The 27487-nt window shown below is 38.0% G+C and overlaps 1 protein-coding gene across 4 annotated transcripts in view; it reads left to right on the forward strand.

The window, feature by feature from the left end:
- Utrn (utrophin) overlaps positions 1-27487 on the forward strand; it is a 538848-nt gene that overhangs the window by 425762 nt on the left and 85599 nt on the right. For all 4 annotated transcript variants that reach the window (XM_055627734.1, XM_055627735.1, XM_055627736.1 and 1 more), the window contains 4 exons: positions 1804-2072; positions 6894-7040; positions 9885-9963; positions 13096-13156. In XM_055627734.1, the coding sequence (XP_055483709.1) occupies positions 1804-2072; positions 6894-7040; positions 9885-9963; positions 13096-13156 (556 nt within the window). The remainder of the gene's footprint in view (positions 1-1803; positions 2073-6893; positions 7041-9884; positions 9964-13095; positions 13157-27487) is intronic.

The following is a 27487-nucleotide window of genomic DNA, read 5'->3' on the forward strand; positions in this document are numbered from 1 at the left end:
GTGTGTGTGTGTGTGTGTGTGTGTGTGTGTGTGTGTGTGTGTGTGGTAGGGTCTGGTCTGATACATTCAGAGTATTTACTATTTTGATGCTTTCTCTTCTCATCTTCAACTCATTTAACAGCAGTCATTTGACAGCACAGATTTCCATTGCTGGACTCCTTATAGACCATCTGGTTGCAGTCTAAGTATCAGTGTTTAAATTTTTCTGGAAAATTAAACAAACATACATAGCCTGTCCCCTTTTAAGAGACTTTTGGATCACACTAAAATGAGGACAGATAGGCAGGCGGATTTTTTATAAAGATAGATGTTAAGGTTTAGCCCTGCTCACTTCGGTTTATTTTAGGACAAAGTTCATCTTGTGACCAAGTTGGATAAACTTTCTTTTCCCAAAGAAACATTTTGAGGTGAAGCAGAAATTGCTAATGTTGTTCATACTAAAAGGTGAGATACTATTGCCGGTACAGACGTAGGATGAGTCATCGTAAGGCCTCTGGGGGAGATTCAGTGATGGGAGACTGCAACCCTACAGCCATTCTGTTTCAAGCATTTGGTGTAGTATTCTGTACATTATGAGACCGTTAGTATTTTGTTTTGAAAGAAGCTTTGTATTCAGTGAGCTTGCCCAACCATTAGCTCATATTGGGACTCTATCCACATTTAATGTAGACAAGCTATGATACTTGATAGGTCAGATCTAATAAATGTGCTTTGATTTCTGATATTTCTTTTTAGCTTAGGATGGGCTTATCCATAACCCTGCCTTAAGTCCAAGAGCATCTCTATGGACATCTGTCTTAGATGAGCCTGCCTTGTACCATGATTGTGTGTTTTTGACCTGTCACTGTGTTTCTGGGGATAGTCAAGAAGGTGCACTCAAACCAGCTTGGTTAAGGAGGGGATCCCCAAGTGTGGGGGTGAGAGAGCTCCAGATATTCTGCAAACCTGGTTGATCTGCTTTGTGAGTCACTCTTTCTGTCCAGTTGCATTCTTTTGTCCTTGTCTTGTTGGGGTCACTGTTTCTGCTCGTGGGCCTTGTACCTGACTTTAGTTTCAGTGTTTATCTTTTCTTCAATTCTGGCTTGTCACTCTCCTCACCAGCCTAACATTGTGTCTGCCCTTTCCATTGGGAAGGCTTAGTTTATTTCTTAAACTCAGACAGCACTCATGGCTCTGTTACATGTCAGGGATGGTCCTTGTAATCTTGCAGTCTTCCTGGTGAAATGTGGGTAAACATTTAGTTTCTGTAGCTCCATCTTCAGAAAATGTCCTTTGTTAAACATGAACAACCAAGCAAATTCACCAATGATGAAGTCCGTAAGATGTCATATGCCTTGAGTTTGTTCTTTAAAGAAATGTGGTAAATTAATCTTATATTCTGAGAGTTTTTTAAAAAATAACTCAGAGCGATTCTCTGCTCATTATGCTTCTAATTTCTCTTGAGAACAATGAAATGAAAAAACTGTCTAGATTTTTATATAAGTAAATTATGTTAAAGGAAAAATGTTTTCGTGAGTTAAGTTGCCACATTTCAAGTCTTTACAAGTGTTAAAGTATTAAAATTCAGATGTTACCATGAACTGTAAACCATTTACTAATCTGAGCAAGCATTTTCTTCTCCTTTGGAGAGTATGTTTTGATATAACTATGCCTTACTGGTAAAAGCATAGAGAATTTTTTCCCTCTGATCAGCGTAACTGAGTCTTTGTATACATAGACGCTTTTAAAGGTGAGATTGGATATGAAGAATGAATGTATAAATGACTAGACACCCAAGTTATACCCTCTGTTTTTAACTCACAGAGTTGACTCCTGAGGAGAGAGCCCAAAAGATCGCCAAAGCTATGCGCAAACAGTCTTCTGAAGTCAAAGAGAAGTGGGAGAGTCTAAATGCTGTGATGAGCAACTGGCAGAAGCAAGTGGGAAAGGCATTAGAGAAACTCCGAGACCTGCAGGGAGCGATGGATGACCTGGACGCAGACATGAAGGAGGTTGAGGCCGTGCGGAATGGCTGGAAGCCGGTGGGAGACCTGCTTATAGACTCACTGCAGGATCACATAGAAAAAACCATGGTCAGCACCATTGCCCTCTACAAGGAATGTTTAAGGAAAGTTTTTTGTTGCTTAGAACACAAATAAAGAGACCCACATATAGAAATCATTATAAGGGGTTCCTATAAAGCTGACACCACTTCAGCTCCCCACCCAAGTCAGGAATTATGGCAGATGTTTTCCATATGTACACCCCCCAAAAAAAAAACCCTAAGGTGGTTTTTATAAAAATTTAGTTTATTTAAACATTTTATAAATTCCAACTTAGTATCCCTAAATAGTGTAGATTAGGCTTATCCATTTATAACAAAACAAAACCTCCCCAAAGTTTATAACTTCACTTTACTTCCAGATATGCCCTCTATTTCATTTCCTTTTGTTTCCTATTCATTTGTTGGAGAAATTGAATGTTTATTTTGTAGTGATTCCCAGAGCCTAGATTTAACAGAATCATACCCACGTGGTGTCTCTAGTTTCTGTCTCCTAAAAATTGGTGGTTGGATTTAGAGGTTTAATAAAAAAACAAACTGCTTTAGTGGGAATTCTCATCTATAATTTTTATCTTATTGTCTGAGTAAATGAAAAAATAATTTATTTATAAATTCCATTTGTAATCAGGAATTGCCCAAGGTTAAGAATATTAGACTGTGGTATAAATCTGCTTTAGTCTCTCATTCTACAACATCTTGGCAGGGGAGAGGGAGTAACAAAATTTAGGCAGTCAGAGACAGATTACAACTTCAGAGTGTAGCAAGGTTTGCATAGTCATAATCATGCCAGAAGATTAGAAAATCAGAAGGAATGAGTCCAACACTGTCTATCATGCATGGAGCTTTTATTACAAAAGGTACATACATGTTTTGTTCACAGGCACTGGGTAACATTCTTTATATGAACGTGGCAGGGTAGAAAGACAAGATCTGGGAAATTAACTTAATACTTGGGCCAGTTGCATGAGTAAATAAATATCTTTATGTATAGACAGAGGAGTAGCAATAACTAGCATTTATTAAGACTTATTGTTTGGTGTCAAGAACTGTTCTTAGTCACATCATGTGGATATCCCTTTTAATCCTCACACCAACTCAACAAGGCGGGTATTATTTCCTGAAAACAAAACTGAAGACAGTTGCTGCAGCCCGCACAGCTGGCTGAGTGGTCGAGTCCCTGTGAGTTTTTTCAAATTGTCCTTTTCTATTCTAATATTGGTAAACAGAACCTTGACTAACTCTTTGAAGTTGAACCTTCTAAAATCTTTTAAACTGAAAACTTTTAAATTTAAAACAAGTGTTACAGAGTATAGTGATTGCCATTTTTGATGGATGAGTGAGTGTCTGGTTACTCTCTATATAAATTAAGTCGTCGTCCTCTAAAACTGCTAGTAGCCCCCAAAGCATTTCTCTCAATATGTGTGAATTTAAAATAGTCTAAGAAAAACATCACCATCAGTTTATCAGTGCAGCTTTTTAAGAAATTGAACCCTTTGAATATGTTTTGTATGTGTTTATTTCAGGCAGTGTGAGTTGTATTTGGAGCCTTGTATGTTCTGGGCAAATGCAGCACCATTCAGCTGTATGCACAGCCTTCTCTTTACTTTTTATTTTGTGACAAGAGCTCACTCAGGTGTCTGGGCTAGTCTTGAACTCACTCCATATCCCAGATAGACCTTCATCTTGCAGACTTTTGACGTCACCCTCCCATATAGCTGGTATTAAAGGCCTGTGGCAGCAGACCTGGCTTGCCTAGTTTTAAACCCTGAAAAATCTTTTAGTGGTTTACAAAATCAAGCACTATCAAACAGTAGCAACAACAAAATGCTCTAGATTTTAATGGGAATTGACCCATTTGATTTTGAAAGTATCACTTTATAATGGAGGATAATTATTGTTGAAAAAATGAAAATTTGTATCTGGAAAAAAGATCCAGTGGTTTGGGAATTGAAATTGGTGGTCTTATTTATTTAAAGGGATCACTCGCCTCTGCAGCCAAATGTTCAAGTCTACTGACGTGGGATGCTTAAACAACAACAATAATAAAACAATTAATAGCCTAATGGGAAAGAATACATTAGATTAAAATACTGTTACATTTTATGAGGTTAAAAAGAAAAATTCAAGTCTCACTAAACCAAATAAAATAAATTCAATGTCTGCGATAGTTCACATCTTCTTGAAAGTATATCCCATGTCTTACTGAAGCTGTGTGGGGAGGGAGAAACAAAGTACTAGAAATTGCTAAATATTTGTAAATATGTCAAAACAGTGCTAGAAAACAAAATCTTAAGGAATAATGAAATAATTTCAGTTGCTAAAGTTATCTTTAATAATGCTGTTTTCTGCATATACACCTGGTACCAGACGGGCTTGAGACACACACCTGCCAACAGTCTTACAAGAACCTTTGATACAGCAGATGTTTCTGTTTTTATAGCAGTGAGGGCCACATAGGCTCTTATTCTCTCATAGGAAAGTACAGTCAAAACATGATAAATTAGTTCTTTATACAAGAACACATGGCAGTTCTGAAAGCCATTTATAACTCAATTTATTTCAAGCCCCTTAATTTGGAAACTCTTAAAAGGCAAAAGATAAACTTCCTTGATAGAAAGGTTTCTCATTGCCATAAAATGCTTGCCATAAAAGTGCAAACAAAGCCAAAAAGACTTTGTCTGTCAAAGCTCTGTTAATGTTTGCACCTAAGACTTGTAACAGAAAAAAAAAAAAGGATTTTTACACAGTAAAAATTTAAGCTTCTTTATTGTTCCTTAAGATAAAAAAATCCTGTCTTGAAATTGTGCCTGAATCAAATTTTAAAACACCTTTATCATCTGTTGATATAAAACTGGTTATTAAAATTATAAAACTATTAAATAGCATGTTAATTTTAATTTTTAATACCTAAGAACTAAAAGGATATTGATTTTAAAAACTGGATCTAGTTTTTTGGTCTTTGTAGGTAACCATGAAAGAGAACATTACTATATCAAGCTAAAATCATGGTTAAAAACCCTAGAAACATTTGAGTTCTAACCTTTGCATTCAGCTGTGGTTGAGGGAATCTGAATTTTTTTTGGAGTCCATGTTGAAAGATTTCTGTCCTGCTCTAACCCACACTTTTCTTACCCCACAGCAGTATTAATTGTTAATCCTGTTAGGCCTGTTGCTATGTCACTGCATGCTGCTAACCAGATTTGTACATCTGTCTGAATCTTTGGATGTCCAACATCAGGCATAGGAGGAAAAAACAAAAAAACACAACTGCAAATCAAAATTCTTCCTCTTGCCACATTGTAACAGGCCATGTGTCTTTGGGGGCTTCCTTTCTTCTGTCTTCTTTTGATACATTGGTATCTGCTCAGGTTGGAAATAGATTGTACTAAACACCTATTGACTTCCATGTCTACAGATTCAAACTCATTTACACACCGCTGTCTCTGGCACCTTTATTTCCCATGTTGGTTTCAGGTTCTAGGCCTTTCCTGGTGGTTTGTTGTTCAGCTCTCCCCTTTGTACTTAATGACATGCCTTTGGGCATAGTCAAGAATTTGAAAACACTAAAATATATTTCCTGATTTATCATTGAAAATTTTTGATTCCAGAGTATTGGATTTTCGCAACCATTATAATTTAAGATAAGTTTTAGGGGAGATAAAATTTAACCTCTGCCCTCTTGGAAGGCTATTCATCTGGTCCTAAAAATCAGATGTGAGGCAGAATAACAAAGGTAGATTCTGTCCTTTGCTGCAACATCAGGAAGAAGCCAGATGAGTTCTGTAGTGTGCGGGGGTGGGAGGAGGTGTGTGCCCGTGCTCAAGCATGAGTGCACAAATCTAGCATGGGTAAGGGCTAAAAAATCTGTTATGTCCAGCAGTGGGTTTGGAATGATTCTGAAATACCTGTGTTATGACACAAGATTTGTGTATTTTGATATGTGTTGGCTAAAAGTCATGGAGTGTACTGGAGACACCAAACAGGAAGCCCCAGGCGTGCTGGAAAAGAGCCTCTAGGCAAGGCTGCAGAGAGAAATCCCCTAGCTGAGTCGTGGAAGGATCCACGGAATTTAGACAAAGACTGTCAGAGAAAGGGAACCAGTGGGATTCTGTGGAGAATGGACACCATGCGGGTACATTATTCTGTTTGTGGGTACATTATTCTGTTTGCTCTTGTTGGTCAGTGGTCTGAGCGCCTAGCTTTCTCTTTTCACATGCTTGCCCAGGATGCATACCTTTTACTTGTCTGCTCGGCACCCAGAGGTAGCAGTTCAGTTCTGAGACTCAACCATAGCCTTTCTATTATGCTCTGCTCTTCCTGCCCCTCCCCTAAGCACAGACAGTGATCATAGTGGATTCTGGGAGACACAGAGCTTTCCTCTCCAGTATCCTAACCATAGGTTGGTTGATGGTGAGGAAAGCTGCTTTCAATGGCCATTTAACCTAAGCATGACTGAGTTCAAGTCAGCATGTTGCATCTGGTGAAAAAAAAGGAGTAAGGCAGCCATGCTATTATAGAAACAAACGAGAAAGTATGAAAGTAAATTATAAACAAGTAAAGTGGGCCATGCAACAAAATAGCCCCATGGTTTGCCCATAGTAGACACTAGATGGAAATGTTTAGTGGCTTAAATGAGTTTGCAACTTGAGTTTTCTCATTGCACACATGCAAAAAATTCAGGGAGTCTTTGCATGTCTAGGTTACTATAGGCCTGATTCAGTCAGCTGCTGTCAAGTAGCATCTCTCCTTGATGGTTTCATAGGGGCCTTCCCATGGTCTTTATTAGGAAAATGGCAATTCTGGCTTTTGAGTGTCTCCAGCAACATTCTTTTAAAAATTTGTTTTCTACCAGGCATTTAGAGAAGAAATTGCACCAATCAACTTAAAAGTTAAAACAATGAACGATCTGTCCAGTCAGCTGTCTCCACTTGACCTGCATCCATCTCTAAAGATGTCTCGCCAGCTGGATGACCTTAATATGCGATGGAAACTCCTACAGGTACCAGCTTAGCCCCTTCAGAATGCTATCTAATGCTGCGTAAAGAATATGGAAAGGGAATGGAAATGCAATTGTTGCTTTACAGTTTCTGTCTTCTCTCTCTCTCTTTCTCTTGGTTTTTTAAGACAGGTTTCTCTGTGTAGCTTTGGCTGTCCTGGACTCACTTTGTAGACCAGGCTGGCCTCAAACTTAGAGATCCACCTGCCTCTGCCTCCCCAAGTGCTGGGATTACAGGCACATGTCACCACTCCTGGCTTGCACTTAGTTTCTTACTACAGCAATTCTTTGAATTTTTTTTCAAATATGGAAAGCATGCTTTAGAATGTGCATGGATAGAAGCCCTTGCACAGTCTTTAAACACATCTCATTTTTAACCAACATATTATCTCTTGTTTTTCTTTACTAAAGGTATTTGATAATGAATTTAGCAATCCAAATATTTGCCTTTCTATATCTTGAAACCAAAGGCATCATTTACTTATAAGTATGGATTTTTTGGCATAACTTGTATGAACTTTCTATATAATACCTGTAGAAAATTACACAAAATCAACTAAGTTGTGTTCATTGTAACCTACAGTCTGCCACAGAATCATTTGTCCTAGTGTGGCTCCTAAAGGAATAATTTTCTTACATTTATTATGTATTCTCTGTCTTTTGGAAAGTTACCAAGCTTTTCTTCTTCCTCTTCACATTGCTCACTGAACAGGGGCTTTCTTCATGTGTACGTGAAGCACAGCTGCACCTTAGCATCTAGAACCGACCTTCCCAAGGCAGTTGTTCCAGTGGCTCTCAATCTTACTTGTAGACTACAGATTTAACTGAGCCAGGACTCCAGAGTGTTCCTAGGTAGGAACCTTGGCTGACTGCTGTCCAGGCCAGGCAGGAGTTCATGGAACAAACCATCTCACATTCAGTGTCCACATTCAGTATCCACCTGCCAGGAGTTAGAACAACTATGCCTTCTTGCTGAAAATTAGCAGGGGAAGATTTGACAAGAAGAATGACAGTAAATAATTCTGACTAATTTTTCTGCAATATGACCCTTAACATGTTATAATTTAAATGACTGTGTAATTTCAGTCACTTTCTTTGGAAAGTATGATACATTAATATGTTTTTTGGATTAATCCACACATCAAAATGCCTAAGGAGGTCACTGACTGAGATGGCTTAATAGGTGAACACTCAGAGTTTGCTTGCAGCAACCCACATGGTAGAAGGAAAGGACCAATTCCTAAAGGATGCACCATGACACCTGTGTCCCATCCTCACTGCCAACAGAATAAATTAATGTCAGTGTTTTGAACTTAATGATATGTTTTCTTAACGATATTGAAAATGTGAGATGTGAATAATCCAAATTTGACAGTCTCTCCTATCATTGTGAAGAATGTCAATAATCTGAGAGTAGTCAGGCAAAGCATATTCAATTTGTAAGTACTCACAGAAATGTTTGAACCTTACTCTTTTTTTCTTCTGCTCCATTCCTCTGCATCATTATTGTTCCTTACACTCATTTGAAGATTATTCTGTGGTCCTTCTGAATTTCCTTTTTCCTTTGCCTTTGTTATCACCATCTGTGAAAGATGTCAGACAACATGTTATATTTGAATGGAGGCATTCACTCTTCAGTCCTTATCTTTGATCCTGGTAGCTGCTAAAGTTTAAATAAATATTATCAGTCATGGATAAGGGAAAAAAAATCCACAATAGCAGACAGTGCTGTTTAACTTCAGGAATACTTACTCATAAAATATGACATTTGAATATTTGCCACAATGAATGAAGTGTATTCTAATGCAATTTATGTAGCTAAGCAGGAGAAACCTGAGTGCCCAGTGAGCTAGACAGATACAAGTTTTATTTACAGGTAGCTGAAAATGAAATTGTCCATCCAAATGGAACAGCTCACCAGCACTGCAGAGACAAATAAGAGGGGAAAGGAAATGGAAATGTCAGAAGGCCGTATGAAATTGTTTTTGGTTTGCATTTAGTTTCATAACTGTGTTTTTGGAATGTGGCACACTAACAACAGAATACATACTAACAATATAAGAGGTGGTATTATACTGGGGTGCAATGGATATCCCTTGCAGTAGCATGAAGGGATGCCCAGGGATATTCTCTCTCACACACCATTTATCTATTTATCTGTCTGTCTGTCTATCTACCTACCTTTGTACCTATCTACTTATCAATATTCCTATCTCTTTGTGTACCAATTTCTAATCCTCTTAATGGCCTGTCTCCCCATTTATCCATCTGTTTATCTCTTTTCTGTAGAGTACTCATTTTCCACACACTCTCTATAGTGCTTTTACCATTTTCTTACAAAAGAGGGATAAGATGTGGGCACATCCTATGGCCACATCTTAACCTAAGTTGCCTTAGAAGCATGCTTCCTGGCGGGGGTGGGTGGTGGGGATGAAAAGGAACAGTTTTAAAGCATAGATATAGTCCCAGAGGGCCAAGGCATGAATATTCATGTTGTTCTGACTAGTTGTGTCCTCAGGCACGTCCTTGTTTCTCAGTGTCATCTCTAAAATGATAACCATACTAATATTTAGCTAATGTGGTTATTTAATAGATTTAAAGTTCATATAATTATTTTAGAGTAAATTCTGGCTTTATTTACCATGATTTAATTTCAGAAGTTCATTTTCATACTACTGCATTAATAAGAAAGGAAAAGGATTCTACCCAAATAGTAATGAGTCGATTGAGGAAGTGCAATGAGTCGATTGAGGAAGTGCATCACTTGACATAGGAATTGAATCAAGGATATTATGAAAGCCATTGTCTTGAAGTCAGTTGTTTCATCTGCCTTGTGCATGTGTGCAGGTTTCTGTGGATGATCGCCTTAAACAGCTCCAGGAAGCCCACAGAGACTTTGGGCCATCTTCTCAACACTTTCTGTCTAGTAAGTATGAATATATTTTAGTGATTCACCTCCCCCTTATGGGGGAGCACCCTTACCAGGCCACAGAGGAGGATAGTGCAGCCAGTCCTGATGAAACCTGATAAGCTGGGGTCAGATGGAAGGGGAGGAGGACCTCCCCTATCAGTGGACTTGGAGAGGGCATGGGAGGGGATGAAGGAGTAAGGGTGAGTTTGGGAGGGTTTGAGGGAAGGGGCTACAGCTGAGATACAAAATGAATAAATTGTAATTAATAAAAACGAAATTAATTTAAAAAATTTTAGTGATCTTGTTAGTTGAATGATTTAGCAAATTCCTTCAGTATAATTCCTTCAGTTATTGCTATAACTATACTTTAAATAAATATGTTTAAAAGAAAATATTAATGAAATGTTACTTACTGCTTATGTAATACAGTATGAGAATTGGCAAATCTTCAAAGGAAAACAAATAAATTTGTTTTTAGATATGTCTTTCCTCCTTTAAACATTGGTTACGATAACTAATATTGCTTATAACTAATCATTGCTTAGTCATGCAAAGATTATGGATTTTTCACAAAAAAATTTATGGTGTAGGGTTTTTGAATTAGTTTTTCTCCATTCACAAAAAAAAAAATTACTTAGTTTCTAAAAATCTGCACATGCATTTAAATTACTGACTATTAGATCCTGAAATGAGAACACTAGCCTAAAGGCACTTGTGTGCGAGGCTTTCTTGTGGGCGAGTGTTGCATATTTAGTGTTTCACATAGGCGTGTTGCACATAAGCACCTTTAGAAGCACATCCTCCATCTGGAATTTTTAATTTCATGTGCACTTCATGAAGACTTAAATAAATAATTTTGAGTCATGACTTATTTATCATTCACTGCTGACAATATTTAAGAATGTTGAACTTTGAAGCTCTCAGATTGAATATAAATGTTAACTGCCTTTTTCTATACCTGAGGATTTTTGAAAATTAATTTCTTGGTCTTTGCAAACCTATTTCCTAAGATTGCCTCGAGAATTAAATGCCAAAGTCTTGTCAACTAATACAGCACCCAACCCACATCTTGGCACAAATGTTTCAGCACATATTGATGCCTTTTATTTTATATGGCAAGTATATGGAAGGAAATGAGCTGATAATTTAATTAAATTTAAGTTAATTTTAAGCTTGAGGCCAATGATATTTATCAACCTTATTTTATCTGGAACCACAGAAGATACTGTCAAACTCCATGTCTCCTAAGTTAATTCCATTGGTGTTTTCTCTTAATTTTTATCTATTTATTTATCTATTTATTTATTTGTCACTGTGACAAAACTGAAAACCCGAATACAAGGATCAAAGGTCAGATTTTACTTTCATATTCTTGAGAAGTCTAATTTGTCATTTTCTGTACCCAACTTCTAACATTTACCTATCTTCAGTTCCTAAACTGAGCCTCTAGTTGTTTGTCTCTCAGTGGTGTATTGCACTTTGTGGTGGGTAAGGATGGGTTTTTAAAAAATATTTAACATACAGGTGTCATTAATGCTGAAGTAATCAGCTTTTATTGTACGCATTAGATAGTATTGTAGATTTCTAAAGCCGATTGAATAAACTAAGGCCAAATTAAAAGGGCATTTGTAAATAATTGAGATTCTATAGTTCAACTGATTATTTATCAGTTAATATTGAGGGAGCCCTAACTTTTAACGTGCCAACCTTTTCCATGGAAATCTAGCTCATGTTGCTTAAGTCACGGAGTTTTGTAGACTTGGCATGCACCTTGTGATGCTCAAGCATGTGGTCTTCCAGTGTTTAGCAGCTGACAGTCCAAGAAGCTTAGTTATTCAAATCAAAATAATTCTTAAATAAATAAAGAATTCTTATGATATTCTTATAATATTATAATAAATAATAATTTTTATCCCTTGCTGCAGAGTGTCTTTGGCTTGATTGTAATCCTTGGACTTCATCTGTAGTTATTAAAGAACCCTGTTCCATGAGGCACATATTAAAGCCTGGCCTCTTAGTGCCAACACTACAGTGTGTCTGGCTCTCATGGGACATTTAGTGCACCCTAGTCTTCACTGCTGTGTCCATCTGGGAACTTCTGTGGGCACAGTTAGAAAATAAGGAGGCAGTCTGCTGAACTAGTATTTGAACTTGTGGTTGTATCTGAACCACATCATCAGTTTAGTAGGTGTATTTTGGGAAGATATTTTTAACTCTGTGTTTTTAGCGTCTTCTCTATCAAACTGAAGGTCATTGTGTGGATCTTGCTGCATTTTAAAAATAAAATATGGATTTGGAAGGCTTGGGAAAGTTTAGAATTTTATATATTTTTGAGATATCAATGTACCAAGAAATTAAGAAAAAAAATGGTGACAAATTCCTATATGAAGGTCTAGTGATAGTTGCAAAATTAATATTTCAGTTTACCTGGTAGCTTGCTTAGCAAAATTCCTCTGGTTCTAAATTCATGTGTGCTTCTCTACTTAAATAAGTTTTTAAGTAATTTATTCACTATAACAGTAATGTATATTCAAGTAATCAATAAGCACAATTGTAAAAAATAGATACTTCCATTAAAAGGCATAGCATCTCAATCATAGTGATTTCTACTACAAACATGAAAAACTTTTTTAAATATTGCAGATAAAAATAAGAGTCTTCTTAGAAGATCTACTTGGCTTTTAAAATATTCTGCCTATTTTTTGTGTTAAATTTTTTTTCTAAAAGCTTCTTATAATTAAATTTGCTTGAGTTCAATCTGTTTTTAATGAGTATGTTTTTAATATGATACAAAATGAAGAATATTATTAGTGATCTAGAAGTTCAGTCTTGAGAATGTCTTTAACCTCAATACACAATGTATAGGGAGTGTGGTTTTCAAATGGCACCAGATTCTATGTTGTAATGTTTATGAACAAGAACCAGGTTTTGTGTTTTCATCAACAGGTTCTATGGAAGTTGAGTCTTGATTTTTTCCTCACATCAATCTTTAAAGCTATTCTCTTTGGCTTTGTGCGTTTCCTAATTATAGGAATCCAGCTTAGTGCCAGAGTGGGTCCCTCAAGATTTGCTATGAAAATGTGTTCAGTTGTTTTACATTAACATGTGGAGTTTGCTGCTTCCAATAACTTCCCTTTGTTTCCTCAGCTTCAGTCCAGCTGCCATGGCAAAGATCGATTTCGCATAATAAAGTGCCCTATTATATCAAGTAAGTTGATTTCAGTTCTCCTGTAGGTACCAAGAAAATAAAATTTTATGGAATAATTTAAACCCCTGTAACTTGTTATATTTATTGCTGGTCTTTTGTTTGTATGTTTTAGTTGATTGTTTTCTTTTGCTTTGTTTTGTTTTTTGAGACCGGGTCTCACTATGTAGCCCTGGCTGGCCTGGAACTCATTATATAAACCATGCTGGCTTTGGACTCAGGGAAATCCACCCAGCCTTTGCTTTCCATGTGCTGGGAGTAAAGATGTGCACCACCAAACCCAGCTCCCTGTACTTTTAAAAACAGAATTGAATCCAGTTACCTAAAGGAAGCTATGAATAACTAATATTGGAAAGAAATTAGTTTCAAAATCAGAGGGTTGTCCTTCATTAGGTGTTTCTGGTCTTAGGGAAAAGTAATGGAGTTACTGTTTTATCATCATTATCCTCCTTTCCCCCTTGCTCCTCCTCTTGGTCTTCTTCATCATCATAAGGTTTTTCAGCCTAGTTTCTCTTTTCTGTTTATTCTTATGTAACAGTTTCTGACTCTTGTCTACTTTATACATCATCTTAGGATGGTGATCTTGGCTTACTCAGTGTTTTGTTACAGAACAGAATGCGGAAGTGCTAATATTATCCTTGGAAGTTAGTTAGTGAAGCAGTCCATTTACAGTGCAGCCTGGCAGTAAGAATTGTCATTGGCCCTATTACGTGTAAGGAGAAGTAGGTCATCATTCTGAAAGTACACGGACAGCTGTGGCTCACATTGGCTGTGTGGCCTTGGGCAAGTTGAATAAAGTTCTCTGTGCCAAGTTTTCTTTGTATCATGTCTAAAACAAAATGTGGTCTCTTGAAACCTATGCCAATGCTAATTGATCCATCTGATACTTCTTTTAGAAAAGCTTGTGAATGCAGAATTGTGGAATAGTATTTTTAATGTCCCTTTCCTTCTATCCTGAAATTAATTCTCATTTTAAAAACAAACTCGATTGTCATCATCTATAAAAGTTTGTTAAACAATATGTATTATATTGTCTTGAGAGAATATAACTCTTTTGTTCATGGGCAGCATTTGGTATAGTGAGGTGTGATGAATTCTAGAATGGGGCACCAACACAGTTGATGGGTATTTAATTTCCATAGGCAGGAATGGAAAGAACACTGAGACTGGGTGAAATGACTTGTTTTTACTGAAAGCAGATGTGGCCATCTAATTCTAATTTAAAACATTTTTTTTATATTGTACACTTTTATTGTAGTTAATAACAACTGTAGCAATAGTGTTCAATAATTTTAATTTGCGTGGGTAAATGTTGATTTGAACCAAGTAATGGGCCTTTAGTTTTAAGCCTCAGACAGAGTAAACCCTTCCCTTAAAAATATCCAAATCTCAACCCCTGGGACTTTGACCTCATTCTCGTTACATACAATGAGGCCAACAACACTTAGTAAGGGAATATGTTAGGTCACTCAGCCAGGTAGTCTCCAGGTTATAAGTACCGTAAACAGATTATTCTGATAAGCCATTGAAATCATGAGGGCCTTTGAAAGGGAGGAGAGCAGCTGAGGAGAGGCTGGACGTAGTGAGGGAACTGCAGATGCATCCTTGAAGATGGAAAAAGTGGACTCAATCCCTGGAATAGTGACAATCTCAGTGAGGTGGGGGGGAGGAGAGTGGCATCCTTGTAGACCTCCCACAGAGGAACACAGTCTCGCTAGACTCAATGCTAGTCTTTGGAAGCTTTTGTGAGGCAGCATTAGAAAATGAGTATATATACAGTCCCAAGTATAGAATTCCGTAAAGATTGATTAGAATTAAATAATGTATTGGTTTGACCTGGAGTCCTCTGTAATCAGATTTTGTTAAAATGTGTGATCTATTAAAGCAGTGTTTGCTTTCACTAGATAAAGATACTTGGGAGTCTCTTACTCAGTGAAGCTCACACACTGATTTTTCTGGGATTGTTTTGTTTTTGCCAGGGCAGACTTCTAAAGCTCATCATTAATATATACACTTCCATTAGCTAAAGAATTTGTTTTTCCACATCAGTAATAGATGACCAAGGACCAAGCAGTAATTAGGATCCTCTAACACCTAGATTTTATGTTGGGACGTGTTATTGCTCAGAATGTCTTTTGTTTGTTTGTTTGTTTGTTTGTATGTTTCAACAAAGGGTTTCTCTGTATAACAGGGCCCTGGCTGTCCTGAACTTGCTTTGTAGACCAGGCTGGCCTTGTACTCACAGAGATCCATCTGCCCTTGTCCACCTCTGCTGGGATTTAAAGGTGTGCGCCACCATGCCTGGCCAGACTGTTAATTCTTACGGAGAAAAAAGTACATGAGAGAAAAATTAGTTTATCTGATATCTTATTGCTTGGTCATAACACTGGAAAAACAACACAAAATGCAGTGATGGCAATGTTTTAACATGATGCTTAGAGGTGAAGCTTCCTATGTCTTCTATATCCTAGTAAATATCATATTTTCTTTTTTAAGTAATTATTATTTGACAGCCTCATACATGCATAATGCATTCTGGCCATATTCATCTCCTTACTTCCTCTTATCCTTTTTCTACCTCCATCAATCCTCTTTTCCTATCAGGTCCTCGTCTTACTTTTATGTCTTTTTGTTTAGTTTTGCTTGTACTTTGTGACTCAGGTCTTCCTGGGTGAGCATGAGTCTATCGCTATTAACTGGGGAAGGAATATTCTCTTAAAAACATATGGATTCAGTGTTAAATGTCTTTTAAGGTAGTCACAATTTACAGCAAATTCTCCTTGTTTTATAAAGCTCATTTAACTGACATTTTTTCATTATTTACTCTGTTATGCAACTTTCCAGTTTATTTCCCCATAGAAAAAAGAACATTAAACTTGGAAGGTACAGTTAGAGAGCCAGTATTTCACATGGAAAATTGTTATGAAAACAAAATTTAGTCCTTGGACAAATTCATCAGCAAGTAAATGACAAATGAAAATATTTAATTTGTACTTCCCTTTGCATGCCTATACAAATAAGTAAGAAAAAAAGTCAAAACCCTATTTAGCATTATTGTCACACTATTAGAAATTTCCTGGGGCAAATTGAGTGAATTAATTTAGCCAACAGAAAATACTATTCAAGTAGAAATTTTAATTTTACATCTTGATACATGTAATGCTAGGGTGCAGCATGAAGATTTGAAAGGAGAGGTCAACTTATTTATGACATATCTTAATAGTATAGGTTCATTAAAATATATATGATGCACACTAAGATGGTTATGTATTGACATTTTGATGCACACTGCAGTAAGTGACATGTTTTTGAAGAATGGCAGGATATAGATCTGAAATGTAATAATATGTCTACCTGGCATGAATCCTTGTTGGCACCTGTGTTAGTCAGGTTCCTGTTGCAGTAATGAATGCTAAAGATAAGATAAAAAGGCTCCGAAAGAAAACTGAGTAAATCAAAATGCAGAGTTTTGAGCCCAGTCCCCATAGATACATCTACAAACACTCCCTCACCAAAGGCTCGAAGAACAATACCGAAGAGGGGGTGGAAATACTGTAAGATCCAGGGGGTCAGGGACTTTGCTGTGATGTTGTGTCTCCTAGTAACAACAGAAGATACACCCATAAAGTCTGACCGACATGCCTGCCCAAACATGAGCTGAACAAGGATGGACATGATGGGGAAAATGTACAAGGCCTCAACCATATGCAAAGGTCTCTCAGGAACTGAAGAAAGCTAGAAGCAGGAGAGGTAGCCCTCCAGCAAAGAGAATACCAACTGGGTGTCCAGTGCTAAATGTCAGCCCTGAAAACATACATGCAAGTAACATTATATAGATTCAGCAGCTTATATTTAGGAGTGTGTGTGTGTGTGTGTGTGTGTGTGTGTGTGTATTATGTAAGGTGCATGCAAAGCAAATAGTGAAAAAGAAGCCATGAATTTGAAGGAGAGTGTAGGGAAGGATATATAGGAGGGCTTGGAGGGAGAAAAGGGAATAGAGTAATGTAATTACATTATAATCTAATAAATAAAAAGACAATAGATACATGTCTTAGTTAAGATTTCTATTGCTATGAAGAAACACCATGACCCAGCAACTCTTATAAGGAAAACATTTTATTAGGGCTGACTTATAGGTCAGAGGTTGCTCCATTATTGCCATGGTGAGGAACATGGTGGCAGGCAGGCAGATACGGTGCTGGAGAGGTAGCTGAGAGTTCTCCCTGTGGATTGACAGGCAGCAGGAAGAGCTAGTGAGCCACCAGGCCTTGTTTGAGCTTCTGAAAACTCAGAGACACACTTCCTTCAGCAAGGCCACACCTTCTAGTAGTGTCACTCCCTATGAGCCTTAGGGGCCATTTTCATTCAAATTATCATAACAAATAAAATGAAAAGAAAAAAAAACCTGAAAATACTGGAAGAAAAAAGAAAAACAAGTTATTTTGAGTTTACAGTCTGGATGTTCCAAGATGTGGTTGGTTGTCCTTGTTTTTTGTTGTTGTTTCTTATTTATTTACTTATTTATTTATTGCCTGCTACTTCCTAAGCATATCCTATGCTATTTCCTAAGCATATCATAGGAAAGCCTGTAAAAGAGTAAATCCCTCAGTCCCTCATCTCCGAGGAGGGAAGTCGAGGAAGGAAAAGGACAAAGTTTCAAAGTCACACTGCCAAATACTTAATGCTGTCCCACTAGGCCCCACCTCTCAGAGGTTGCACAACTTCCCAGTAGTGCAACTTCAGGGAACAATCCTTGAACACAGAGCCAGGGGAAGTGGAGTAGTTAAGAGCTAGACTGTAGCAATGTCTTCTATTTACACATATCTTTAAGCTCTATTTGCTGCCAGAAAGGGGAAACTTTCCAAACGAAATCTGCTTATTTTTTCTTAGATGGTCAGTCTACTGGCAGCTCACCGTACTTTGAGTTTAGAAAGTTTGATCTTGGCTCCTATCCCTTTTACAATATATATATACATATACATATATATATATATATATATATATATATATAACACAAAATAAAAATCTATTATGAACTTTAGTTCTCTCCATTGTAAATTTTTAGATCCACATTATGTGTTTCGTGCTTGTTTCCTGAGCTAAAATTTAACTTTCAGGAGTTTGGGAGGTAAAGGAATGATGACTAAGGCTTTTGGCTAAATTTTTCTAATACACCACATGCATCCCAAAAAAGCCTACTGATTTGTAAAGAAAGCAACTACTTTCTATATAATAATACATAGTTGTCCCAGCTAATAAGAACACTAACTGAAATAAATTGGATTTAAGACAGTTTCACTACATTTTTATCGTTTGTCTTTTGGGTGGGAATGTGGCGGGGCTCATGTACAATGGTACGAAAGTAGAGGTAAGAGCACAACCCACTCTGGACGCCTAAGGAAAGAAAGTCCCTTCTGTCTCTAGTCATGGGTTAAGGTGATTTTTTATAATGGCAAAAAAATAAAGGTATAAATTAAGTTTTGGGGGGTGAGTTTTCTTTACATCATTCCTATAGTTTATCTATATATTCTATGAACATTTGTCCTGGATAAACTACAATAGTATAGAGGAGAGGACGAAAGCAAATTTCTTTTGGAATTGTGGGCCTAGCCTCGGGAGCACCACCGCACTGCTTTTCCCTGTGGAAGGCAGAGGAGATGGGCTGTAATGGGAAACCCTGAAATCCAGGCAAATGCGAAAGCGAGAGCTCACGAAGGTGCTTCTCTGCCAACTGCAGCTAACTCTCCAGAGGCAGTTTAGTTCTAAGGATTCCAGAAATTTCTAGCCAGAACCAAACAAATCCACAACAAATGTGTAACGCACAGCAAGATAAGGATGCGTCTCTCTGGAAATCTCTTGACAACAGTTTTTCTCTCTTTCCTTCCTGTTGTCCAGAGAATGGATTATATCTCTGGGCCCCAAATTTGTAATGGAGGCCCTTGGGACAGTGGGTCTCTTTCAAGAGGTAGAGCTTGTGGGTTTTGCTTTAAATGATATAGAAATAAATGAAATTGTAGCACAAGAAAGTGTGAAAGCCTATTTTACTAAGAAATGGGTCTGCGACTCAATATTGGAAAATAAATATTTTAGGGCCAACTCCACTGATGGGAGGAAAGAAAATTGCTTTATGACAGAATGTAAGCACCTTGGGGCTACTACATTTCTCTTGTATTTGGAGGCAACTTCAGACAAACAAGCACACTTTGGCTAACTTAAGAGACTAAACAGCGGATGTCAGCCATGCACAGCTGGCTACCAAGACACCATCACTGGGAGCAGCTCTTATCATAGTCACCACTGTGACCTGAGATCATGTAGATGGTGCTGACAGTGGCTTTGAAAACACTTTCCCAGCACTCCAATGTACATTTCTGGGGCCATAAAACTCTGCCTTGGACACTTCTAGACTCCTTAGCACCATTGCATTGTAATAGCTCCGTTATCGTCAGTTTACAGTTTCATTTTTTTTAATTGTTGGAGACAAAGAATGATTTAATGGTTAATTAAGAGCATGTGTTGTGCTTGCCAAGGACCCAAGTTTGGTTCCCAATACCCACACTTGATTTGGTTACTCACAACTTTCTATAACTCCCGCTACAGAGAAATCCCCCAGCCTCTGGGAGCAGCTGCACACACGTGCATATCCCCCCTCCTGCACACACATAATTTTAAAAATAAATAAAAACTTAAGTTGCATATTTATTCACTTGTTTACTGTGTCTGTGTGAGGAAAGGGACTGCCACAGTAGGAAGTGGAGGTGACAACCCTGATGAAACTGGTCCCTCCTTCACTGTGTGGTCCCGAGGAGCACACTTAGGTTGGCAGGCTTGATGGCAAATCCTTCTACTTACTGAGCCCTAAAGTTTGAATTTTAGGATCAAGAACATAGTTGGTTTGTAAGTGTCTGCCATGTGACACAGAAAGAATTGCTGTGGAGCCTTCTACAAAAGAAGTGTGTGTGTGTGTCCTTCATTTTATGAAGATTAAATGGTTAAAGTTATTATTAAATGAAGTAAAACTGCAGAAGTAATAGTAATTAAATTTGTAAAATAAATAGAATAACTTCTGTCTGGCTGTAAAGTAAAATAATAAAGGGATTTTGCACGGTCATCTAGAACCAATTAGAGTTAATTACTAATCTGCTTTAAAAATAAATGAACAGGTGAAGTGGTAATTTTTTTTTTGTGTGAAACTGATAGATGTACATTCACCTTTCAAAAGGAAACCACAAAGGATACAATGATAAATTCCTTTAGTGAGGTCTTACTCCTGCCCTAAGTCAGAGCCATGCCAGGCTCCCAGAAACAAGGCTACGGAATGGTGGGAATGTTAACAGGTGGCTCAGGTCCCCTTATTTGAGGATGAAAGGGTGGAGCTGTGATACGGTGGCTGCTAGGGTTCCTTATCAGTTCTGGGGTCCCTGAGTTTACTGATTGTGTGCATGTTCATCCTTGTAATCGGTCTTTAGCACACTGCAGCACACTTACCATTTGTCCCTCCTTCCACCCAGTTCATCCACTCTGAAAAACTAATTCTGCTATTTAACTTAAAGCCAAGTCCCAGCAACCCTTCTTTCATAGTTCTGTACCAACTCTTCTCTCATCCCTGCCCACACTATTGACTTTCTGAATTTGGGGGTATAATGTATCTGTTTCTTACAGCCCTCTACCGACTGTGCCTTTGGACTCACTCCTGAATCTCATATTGTTTTAATTTCACTTTACAGTTGAATTCAGATGAGTTCCTTACTGTTTATATTTTGTATTTCCTTCCTTGTGTCCTCACTACCATGAGGAGCCACTACATTTTTAAAGGAAGATTCTGACCCTTCACAGAGTGTCTTATTTGAATCATGAACAAATTATCTGTTTTGGAATGTCAAGCCTCCTCCTTCACCCTGTCAGTTTCTAACTCCACCCCCCCAAAATACAACCTCGAATTTCCTGCCTTTAAAAGTCCAAAAGTGAAAATGCTTGGGAAGAAGTACAGAAGTTGCCTGAGGATGTGAAGTTCCTCCTCACACTCATATGCAGTCACACGCAGCCCTAGACCCCTCAAGCACGTGCAGTCCTGTTCACAGAGTGAGGACTCAAGATAGAGTTTTTACCCCTCGGGTACTGGATTTTCTTCTTATAGGCCACACTCAAGGAAACCAAAGATTGAGATGATGATGGCAAAGAGCACCTCTTAGGTCTTTGAGAGAGTGTTACTCAGATGACTCCTGTCACTCTGAACTAACAGCATTTGTTTCACTTTAAGTTTAGACATCTATGTAAAACTGATTGCTTGGGCTTTCTTGCTGGATTCCTAGATTCAACTTTCATAAATATATGTAAAGCAGTTGTTACAGTAATACCAGGGCTTATGTTTTACCTTAATCAGCTTTATTATCTTTTTTCTTATCATTTCTTCTTTTCTAATGTACTACATATAAAGTCCTTAGGAAACTTCTTATCTGCAGAGATAGGACTTTCGACTGGGGACTTTGGGACTTGTTGAAATTTTAATAAGATCATTATGGATGGAGGAGAAAAGTTAAAAGCCAAAGGCAAATGGATTGAGTAGATAGTGTGACAGCAGAAGTGTAACGATTGCATAATAGATAGGAAATTTTCTTTGTAGAAAAGTAGGAAAAGGGGTGAGAGCTAGCAGAAAATGTAAACATAAGGTTAGCAGGGTTTATTTATTTATTTGTGGGGGCGCTATACAATTTGTTTTTTGAGGAGACTAGTTTGACTGTGAAAAGGAATGCTAATATCAGTGATTTTCAGTTGAGAGAGGAAAAGGAGGCAGGCAGAAGAGGAAATCTTGTGGATTTGGGAGTACAGAGATAGAATCTAGCAATTTTTAATTTTTCAGTGAATGCAAGACAATGGCAAGATAATATTGGGGAAGAAAATCCCATTTTGGATAGGAAAGGAGAGGGAGGTAGAAAGGGGGCATTGTCTTGGAGTTTAGGGACACTAATACACTTCTCAGCAGCCAGGCATTTGAAGCTGGGAATCAAATATTTAAAGTAGAAGCAGTGTCTGTCTGTAGAGTGATTTTTCTCCTCGGTATTCCGCCACAGCTGCTTCGGTTCAGAAAAGGCAAAGTAATTGAGCAGATCCAAGATTTGCCAGGGGTGAGAGGGAAGGCAGGGTGATAAAAGTTGTTTGTAGTGATTATAATGATGGACCGCAGGCTCAAATCTGGATGGATTCATCAAGAAATATTTTTAAAACCTTAATTCTGCAAATCAACTTCCAAAGCAAGAGCTCAGTCTTAGATCAGACCATCAGTGTTCTGATCTCCGTTCTGTTCCTGGTCTGAGGCCCTCAGCAAGTTATCTAAGTGCCTTTCGCTGTCCCCTCCCTCATCTAAAAATGTGATGATGCTCACCTAAGTCACAAATCACATCACACATAGAAAAGTCCAGTTTGCTCACTGGCCTATTATCCTATTCCTTAATTGATTGATATTACTCTTCCCAACCCAGCCTTTTATTTTTCACTTTGCCCGGCAAGAAGAAATCTTTCTTTCTCTGTGATTATCCTGGCACTAGCAGCACCATGCAGTTGCTTCTCTTCCATTTGTAATGGATCAGTCTCCTTTAGTTTGTCTAGTGTGCCTTTAATTTATAATTAGGAGAAAACACTAAACCACAATGCTGAGGAATTGTGTTCAGGTGTGAAACTGGATACACAGTAACAGGTGGGTAGATGTAGCTACCTGCCAGCCTTTGGATAACCGGAATACCTTCCAATCAGTTCACATTTTCCAGAGGGAGGGGTAGTGTGAAGCTGCTTCACTAAGGACAGAGGGCCTTAAAAATTATCTTCCCACAGCACTGATTGGTCCAGAAATCCATGTCTTTCCTATTTCTCTAGCTAACAAACCAACAAAGATGGAGTATGGACTTGGTTGCTTCCTGGCCTCTTTGCAGTGTTAGGATACAGCATTTTTGTGTTTCATTTGTTCATACACTTTGTTGTATGATTTGCATTTTACTTTCTTATGGCATGTGAAATTACATATTATCTGACAGGCTTCTCTGAACATATATCTGCTTTTCCTGAACATATAGAATATGTAAGCCTTGAAGCTATCACAACTGGAACACTTCAAGGTAAATACATCACTTACGATAAATACAGCAAAGCACTAGTTTGCAGCCTCAAGAAGGACTATCCCAGATGTTGAAGGACAGTTTTCAAAACAAGCAAAATCTTGACTTGTAGATAAACAGAAAGAACAAGTATCAAGTAATTTTACTCCTCTTACCTTTAGCATTTGTTCTTGTATGCCTCTCCCTATGTATATATATATTTATATATATGTATATATATTTATGTATATATATATATGTATGTATGTATAAACTTTATATATGTAAAACTGGAATGGAATGATCAATAGATGGTAGCAATATTTGGCTGTATGTCAGTATTTGGACAACATGCCTGTCTGATCATTTCATTTAATTAATTGATATGAAAGTCAGAAAGAAGTTATAACTGGCCACAAGGAGATTGTGAGCCACATCTCTGCAGAGTAGGGCAAGGGACATGAAGATGTCTTTACTCAGAGAAGCAAAGTTGAAAAAGTAATTGGAGTCTGCGGGATAATAACCCATTACATATCAGGGGATATGATTTGCATGTCTGTGGCTGGCCACCTTGGTGAGAGGTCACTGCTCTCACTATTTTGCTTCATGAGGTTTTTGAACCTAAATATTCACTTGGATATTTAAGTTTTCATCTTATTCTGGGATAGCTTCCTGGACCAGTTATATTTTTGAAGTAGGATTTTGGTAACAGTGTTCCAGTGTGGCAGGACAGTTTCTCAGGCTGCTGTTTAGCTTCCCTTCACCACCTGCCTTGAGATTGCTGGAAAGAGATGAAGAAAAGCCGCTGTTATTTTGAGGGAAGACATTACTTTGGTTCTGTTTTGGTTCTCCCTTTGGGTGAGCTGGAAGCATTTTGGCAAGCATTGCCTGCCAGGCAGCCTGCAGCTGTTCAAACACTCACAGCCTTTAGGTTTAATGTGGATTTTGTTCTGACCTCTTTCTCCACTTACAAAGAATGAAAGAAAGAAAGAAAAACCACGTCTAGTCTCTCTCTGTGTTTTTTTTTTTTTTTTTGTGTGTGTGTGTGTGTGTGGTTTTTTTTTTAACTGTTGTTTTGTAAACCACAGCTTTACTTTTGTAACCAGAGGCTGTGTTTACTCTCAGCCTTTGCAGTTCTGCCTAATGAATCAACTGGTATAGAATTCATAAAGGAAACTCCCTGCCCCTCCCTCCATCTGTTTGCCAAATGTGTGTGCTCCCTCAGCTCCCAGGACAAGGTGCCTTCAGCATGAAGCCATTAGAAGCATGCTTTGCAATTCTCAACTGTTTGCCTGACTGGCCAGTGGCATTTTGTCCTGTAGCAACATAGGATTGACCAAGGGGAAGGCGCACATCTGTAGTTCTAGAGAATGCCTGAATAATACTTAAGCGTGAAATCCCACTCTGCAATGCTAAGAGCTTTAGTGGGCCTTTGTTTGTCTTGGTACTTTTCTATGAGATAGGTATCTTTGGGCAGTGGTATTGTTGTGAGGACTGAAATTGCTTTAAAAAAAAAAGTATAAATTGAGTTTTGAGCATCTAAGATTAGGGGCTCATGTTCATTAATTTTCACTGGTGGCTGAGAAATGTTTTTCTGCCAACCTTATGATCATGTTATGAACAGTCATTACTTTTAGGCCAGACAATTTATACTTGCCCATGATCTTTAGTGCAATATGGGTAGTTAGAGGATAGAATTATTCATTCTTTTGGTGTTCGGGTCAAGTGGAAATACTTTCTCCTTTGCGTTTTAATTAAGCATAAGAGTAGAAGAGCCAACACAGCTTTCCAGCGAGTTCTAAAGCATCTTCCCATCATAGAATTATTCTGAGATCCTTAGGATATCTTTCCTACTCAATTTCAAACATAAACTTTATTTATTTATTGAAACCCATTATTAATTATGGGGTTTTATTACTCAAGTATACATAACAGTGATTTTGTTCTTTGCCCAGGAATGCAAGCTACATTTTGATGTATTATATAATTTATATATATAGATAGATAGATTATAAAAGCAATGATTTCTCCTAAATTTGTTTTTAGCAATATTTTAATATCATCTCTTATGTGCTATGCTTTTTCACACAGCTTACTAAACAGTTTCTTAAGAACTAAGGGTCATCTCAGAAGTCTTTTGAGAACTATTAGATGTTATTGCTATGTTATGCCCTAGATAAGAGACTGTGAACTATTTTTAAATATAAGGCTGTTAACCCATCAAGGTTATGAGCATTTTAACTCATACTCACATGTGTATGCATGCACACTCACTCAAACACACACACATACATGTACACCAAATTTAAGCCCTATTATTATTTAACTATCATCTTATTCCTTTATTTGATTTCCAGTATATGAATTATAGCAATAAAATAAAGGTGTGTTTTCCAAGTAAAGAATAAAGACCATATATAAAATTATTCACTTCTTATAAAAATTATAGTATTTGTTATTGAGGAAAGGTAGGAAGATTGAGGCTGATATGACCAGAGGAAAGCACCTACCCAAGGAGAGGCTAGGGACTTGGATGTCCAGGAAGGGTAGAGCTAGCAGCCATGAGCCAGGGAGAGAGAGAACCGTGGTTACCAAGCGGGGCAAGGAGAGAACATGATATTCAAATTTAGAGTCTTCATTTCTCTGGTCTTTAGAAATTTGATTAGCGTCTTAGCCAGAGTCCTTCTTCTTGATCAGCTTCCTTAGGTATACAGATTCTAGTATGTTTATCCTATATTATATGTCTAATATCAACTTATGAGTGAGTATATACTCTATGTGTCTTTCTGCTTCTGGGATACCTTACTCAGGATGATCTTTTCTATATCCCACCATTTACCTGCAGACTTAACGATTTCCTTGTTGTTTTATTGCTGAGTAATATTCCATTCTGTAGATGTACTGCAATTTCTGTATCCATTCCTTAGCTGAGGGACATCTGGGCTGTTTCCAGCTTCTGACTATTACTAATAAAGCTGCTGCGAACATGGTTGAGCAAATTTCCTTGCTGAATACTTGAGTGTCTTTTGGATATATGCCTATGAGTGGTATAGCTGGATCTTGAGGATTTGTCTGAGAAAGCGCCAGATTGTTTTCCAAAGTGGTTGTACAAGTTTATATTCCCACCAGAATCTGTACACCTAAGGAAGCTGATCAAGAAGGACGACTCTGGCTAAGATGCTCAATCCCTATTCAGAAAAGCAAAGAGAATGGACATCAGAGGAGGGAGAAAACAGGGAACAGGACAGGAGCCTACCACAGAGGGCCTCTAAAGGGCTCTACCCTGCACGGTATCAATGCAGATGCTGAGACTCATGGCCAAACTTTGGGCAGAATGCAGGGAATCTTATGAAAGAACTGGGAGATAGTAGGGCCTGGAGAGGACAGAAGCTCCAGAAGGAGAGTAACAGATCCAAAAAGTCTAGGCAGAGGAGTCTTTTCTGAAACTGATACTCCAGCCAAGGACTACTCATGGAGAGGGCCTGGAACCCCTGCACAGAGGTAGCCCATGGCAGTTCAGTGTCCCAAGTGGGTTCCATAGTAATGGGAACAGGGTTTGTCTCTGGCAAGAACAGATTGGCCTCCTATTTAATCACCTCCTCCTGAGGGGGAGGGGCCTTACTAGGCCACAGAGGAAGACAATACATCCACTCCTGATGAGACCTGATAGACTAGGATCAGAGGGAAGGGGAGGAGGACCTCCCTTATCAGTGGACTGGAAGAGGGGCACAGGTGGGGAAGAGGGAAGGAGAATGGGATTGGGAGGGGAGGAGAGAGGGAGGTCCGAGGGGGATACAAAGTGAATAAACTGTAATTTATAAAATTTTTGATTAGGGCTTTTAAAGGGTGGCACCTCTTCATAGTGCAGTAACTCCTCTCTGCTGTCAAAGCATTTGCTCAGAATGAAAATTGCTTTCTGCCTCGCAGGAGACAGATTATTCTGGAACCCACATTAATTTAGCCACACCCAGCTCAGGGCCTAGCAATCATTCCGTAAGTCTGAGTTTTAGTTTGTAGTTGTAATTCTTCAGAAAGAGAAAGCAGAACTTCACCTATTTTTTCGTAATACAGTTGCACAAATAAAATTGGTTATTCAAAGTGCTTTTTGTATGTGTATGTGGTATGCATGTTTTTCCCATGTATGTGGGAACAGATGAGAGAGAGTGTGAGTGTATGTTTATGTGTGTGCATATGTATCTGTGTACATGTGTGGAGGTCAAAGGTTCCTTATTCTTCTATGCCTTAT

This window comes from Psammomys obesus, unplaced genomic scaffold, assembly GCF_907164565.1.
Source record: "Psammomys obesus unplaced genomic scaffold, mPsaObe1.curated_primary_1811, whole genome shotgun sequence".
Taxonomy (NCBI): Eukaryota; Metazoa; Chordata; class Mammalia; order Rodentia; family Muridae; genus Psammomys; species Psammomys obesus.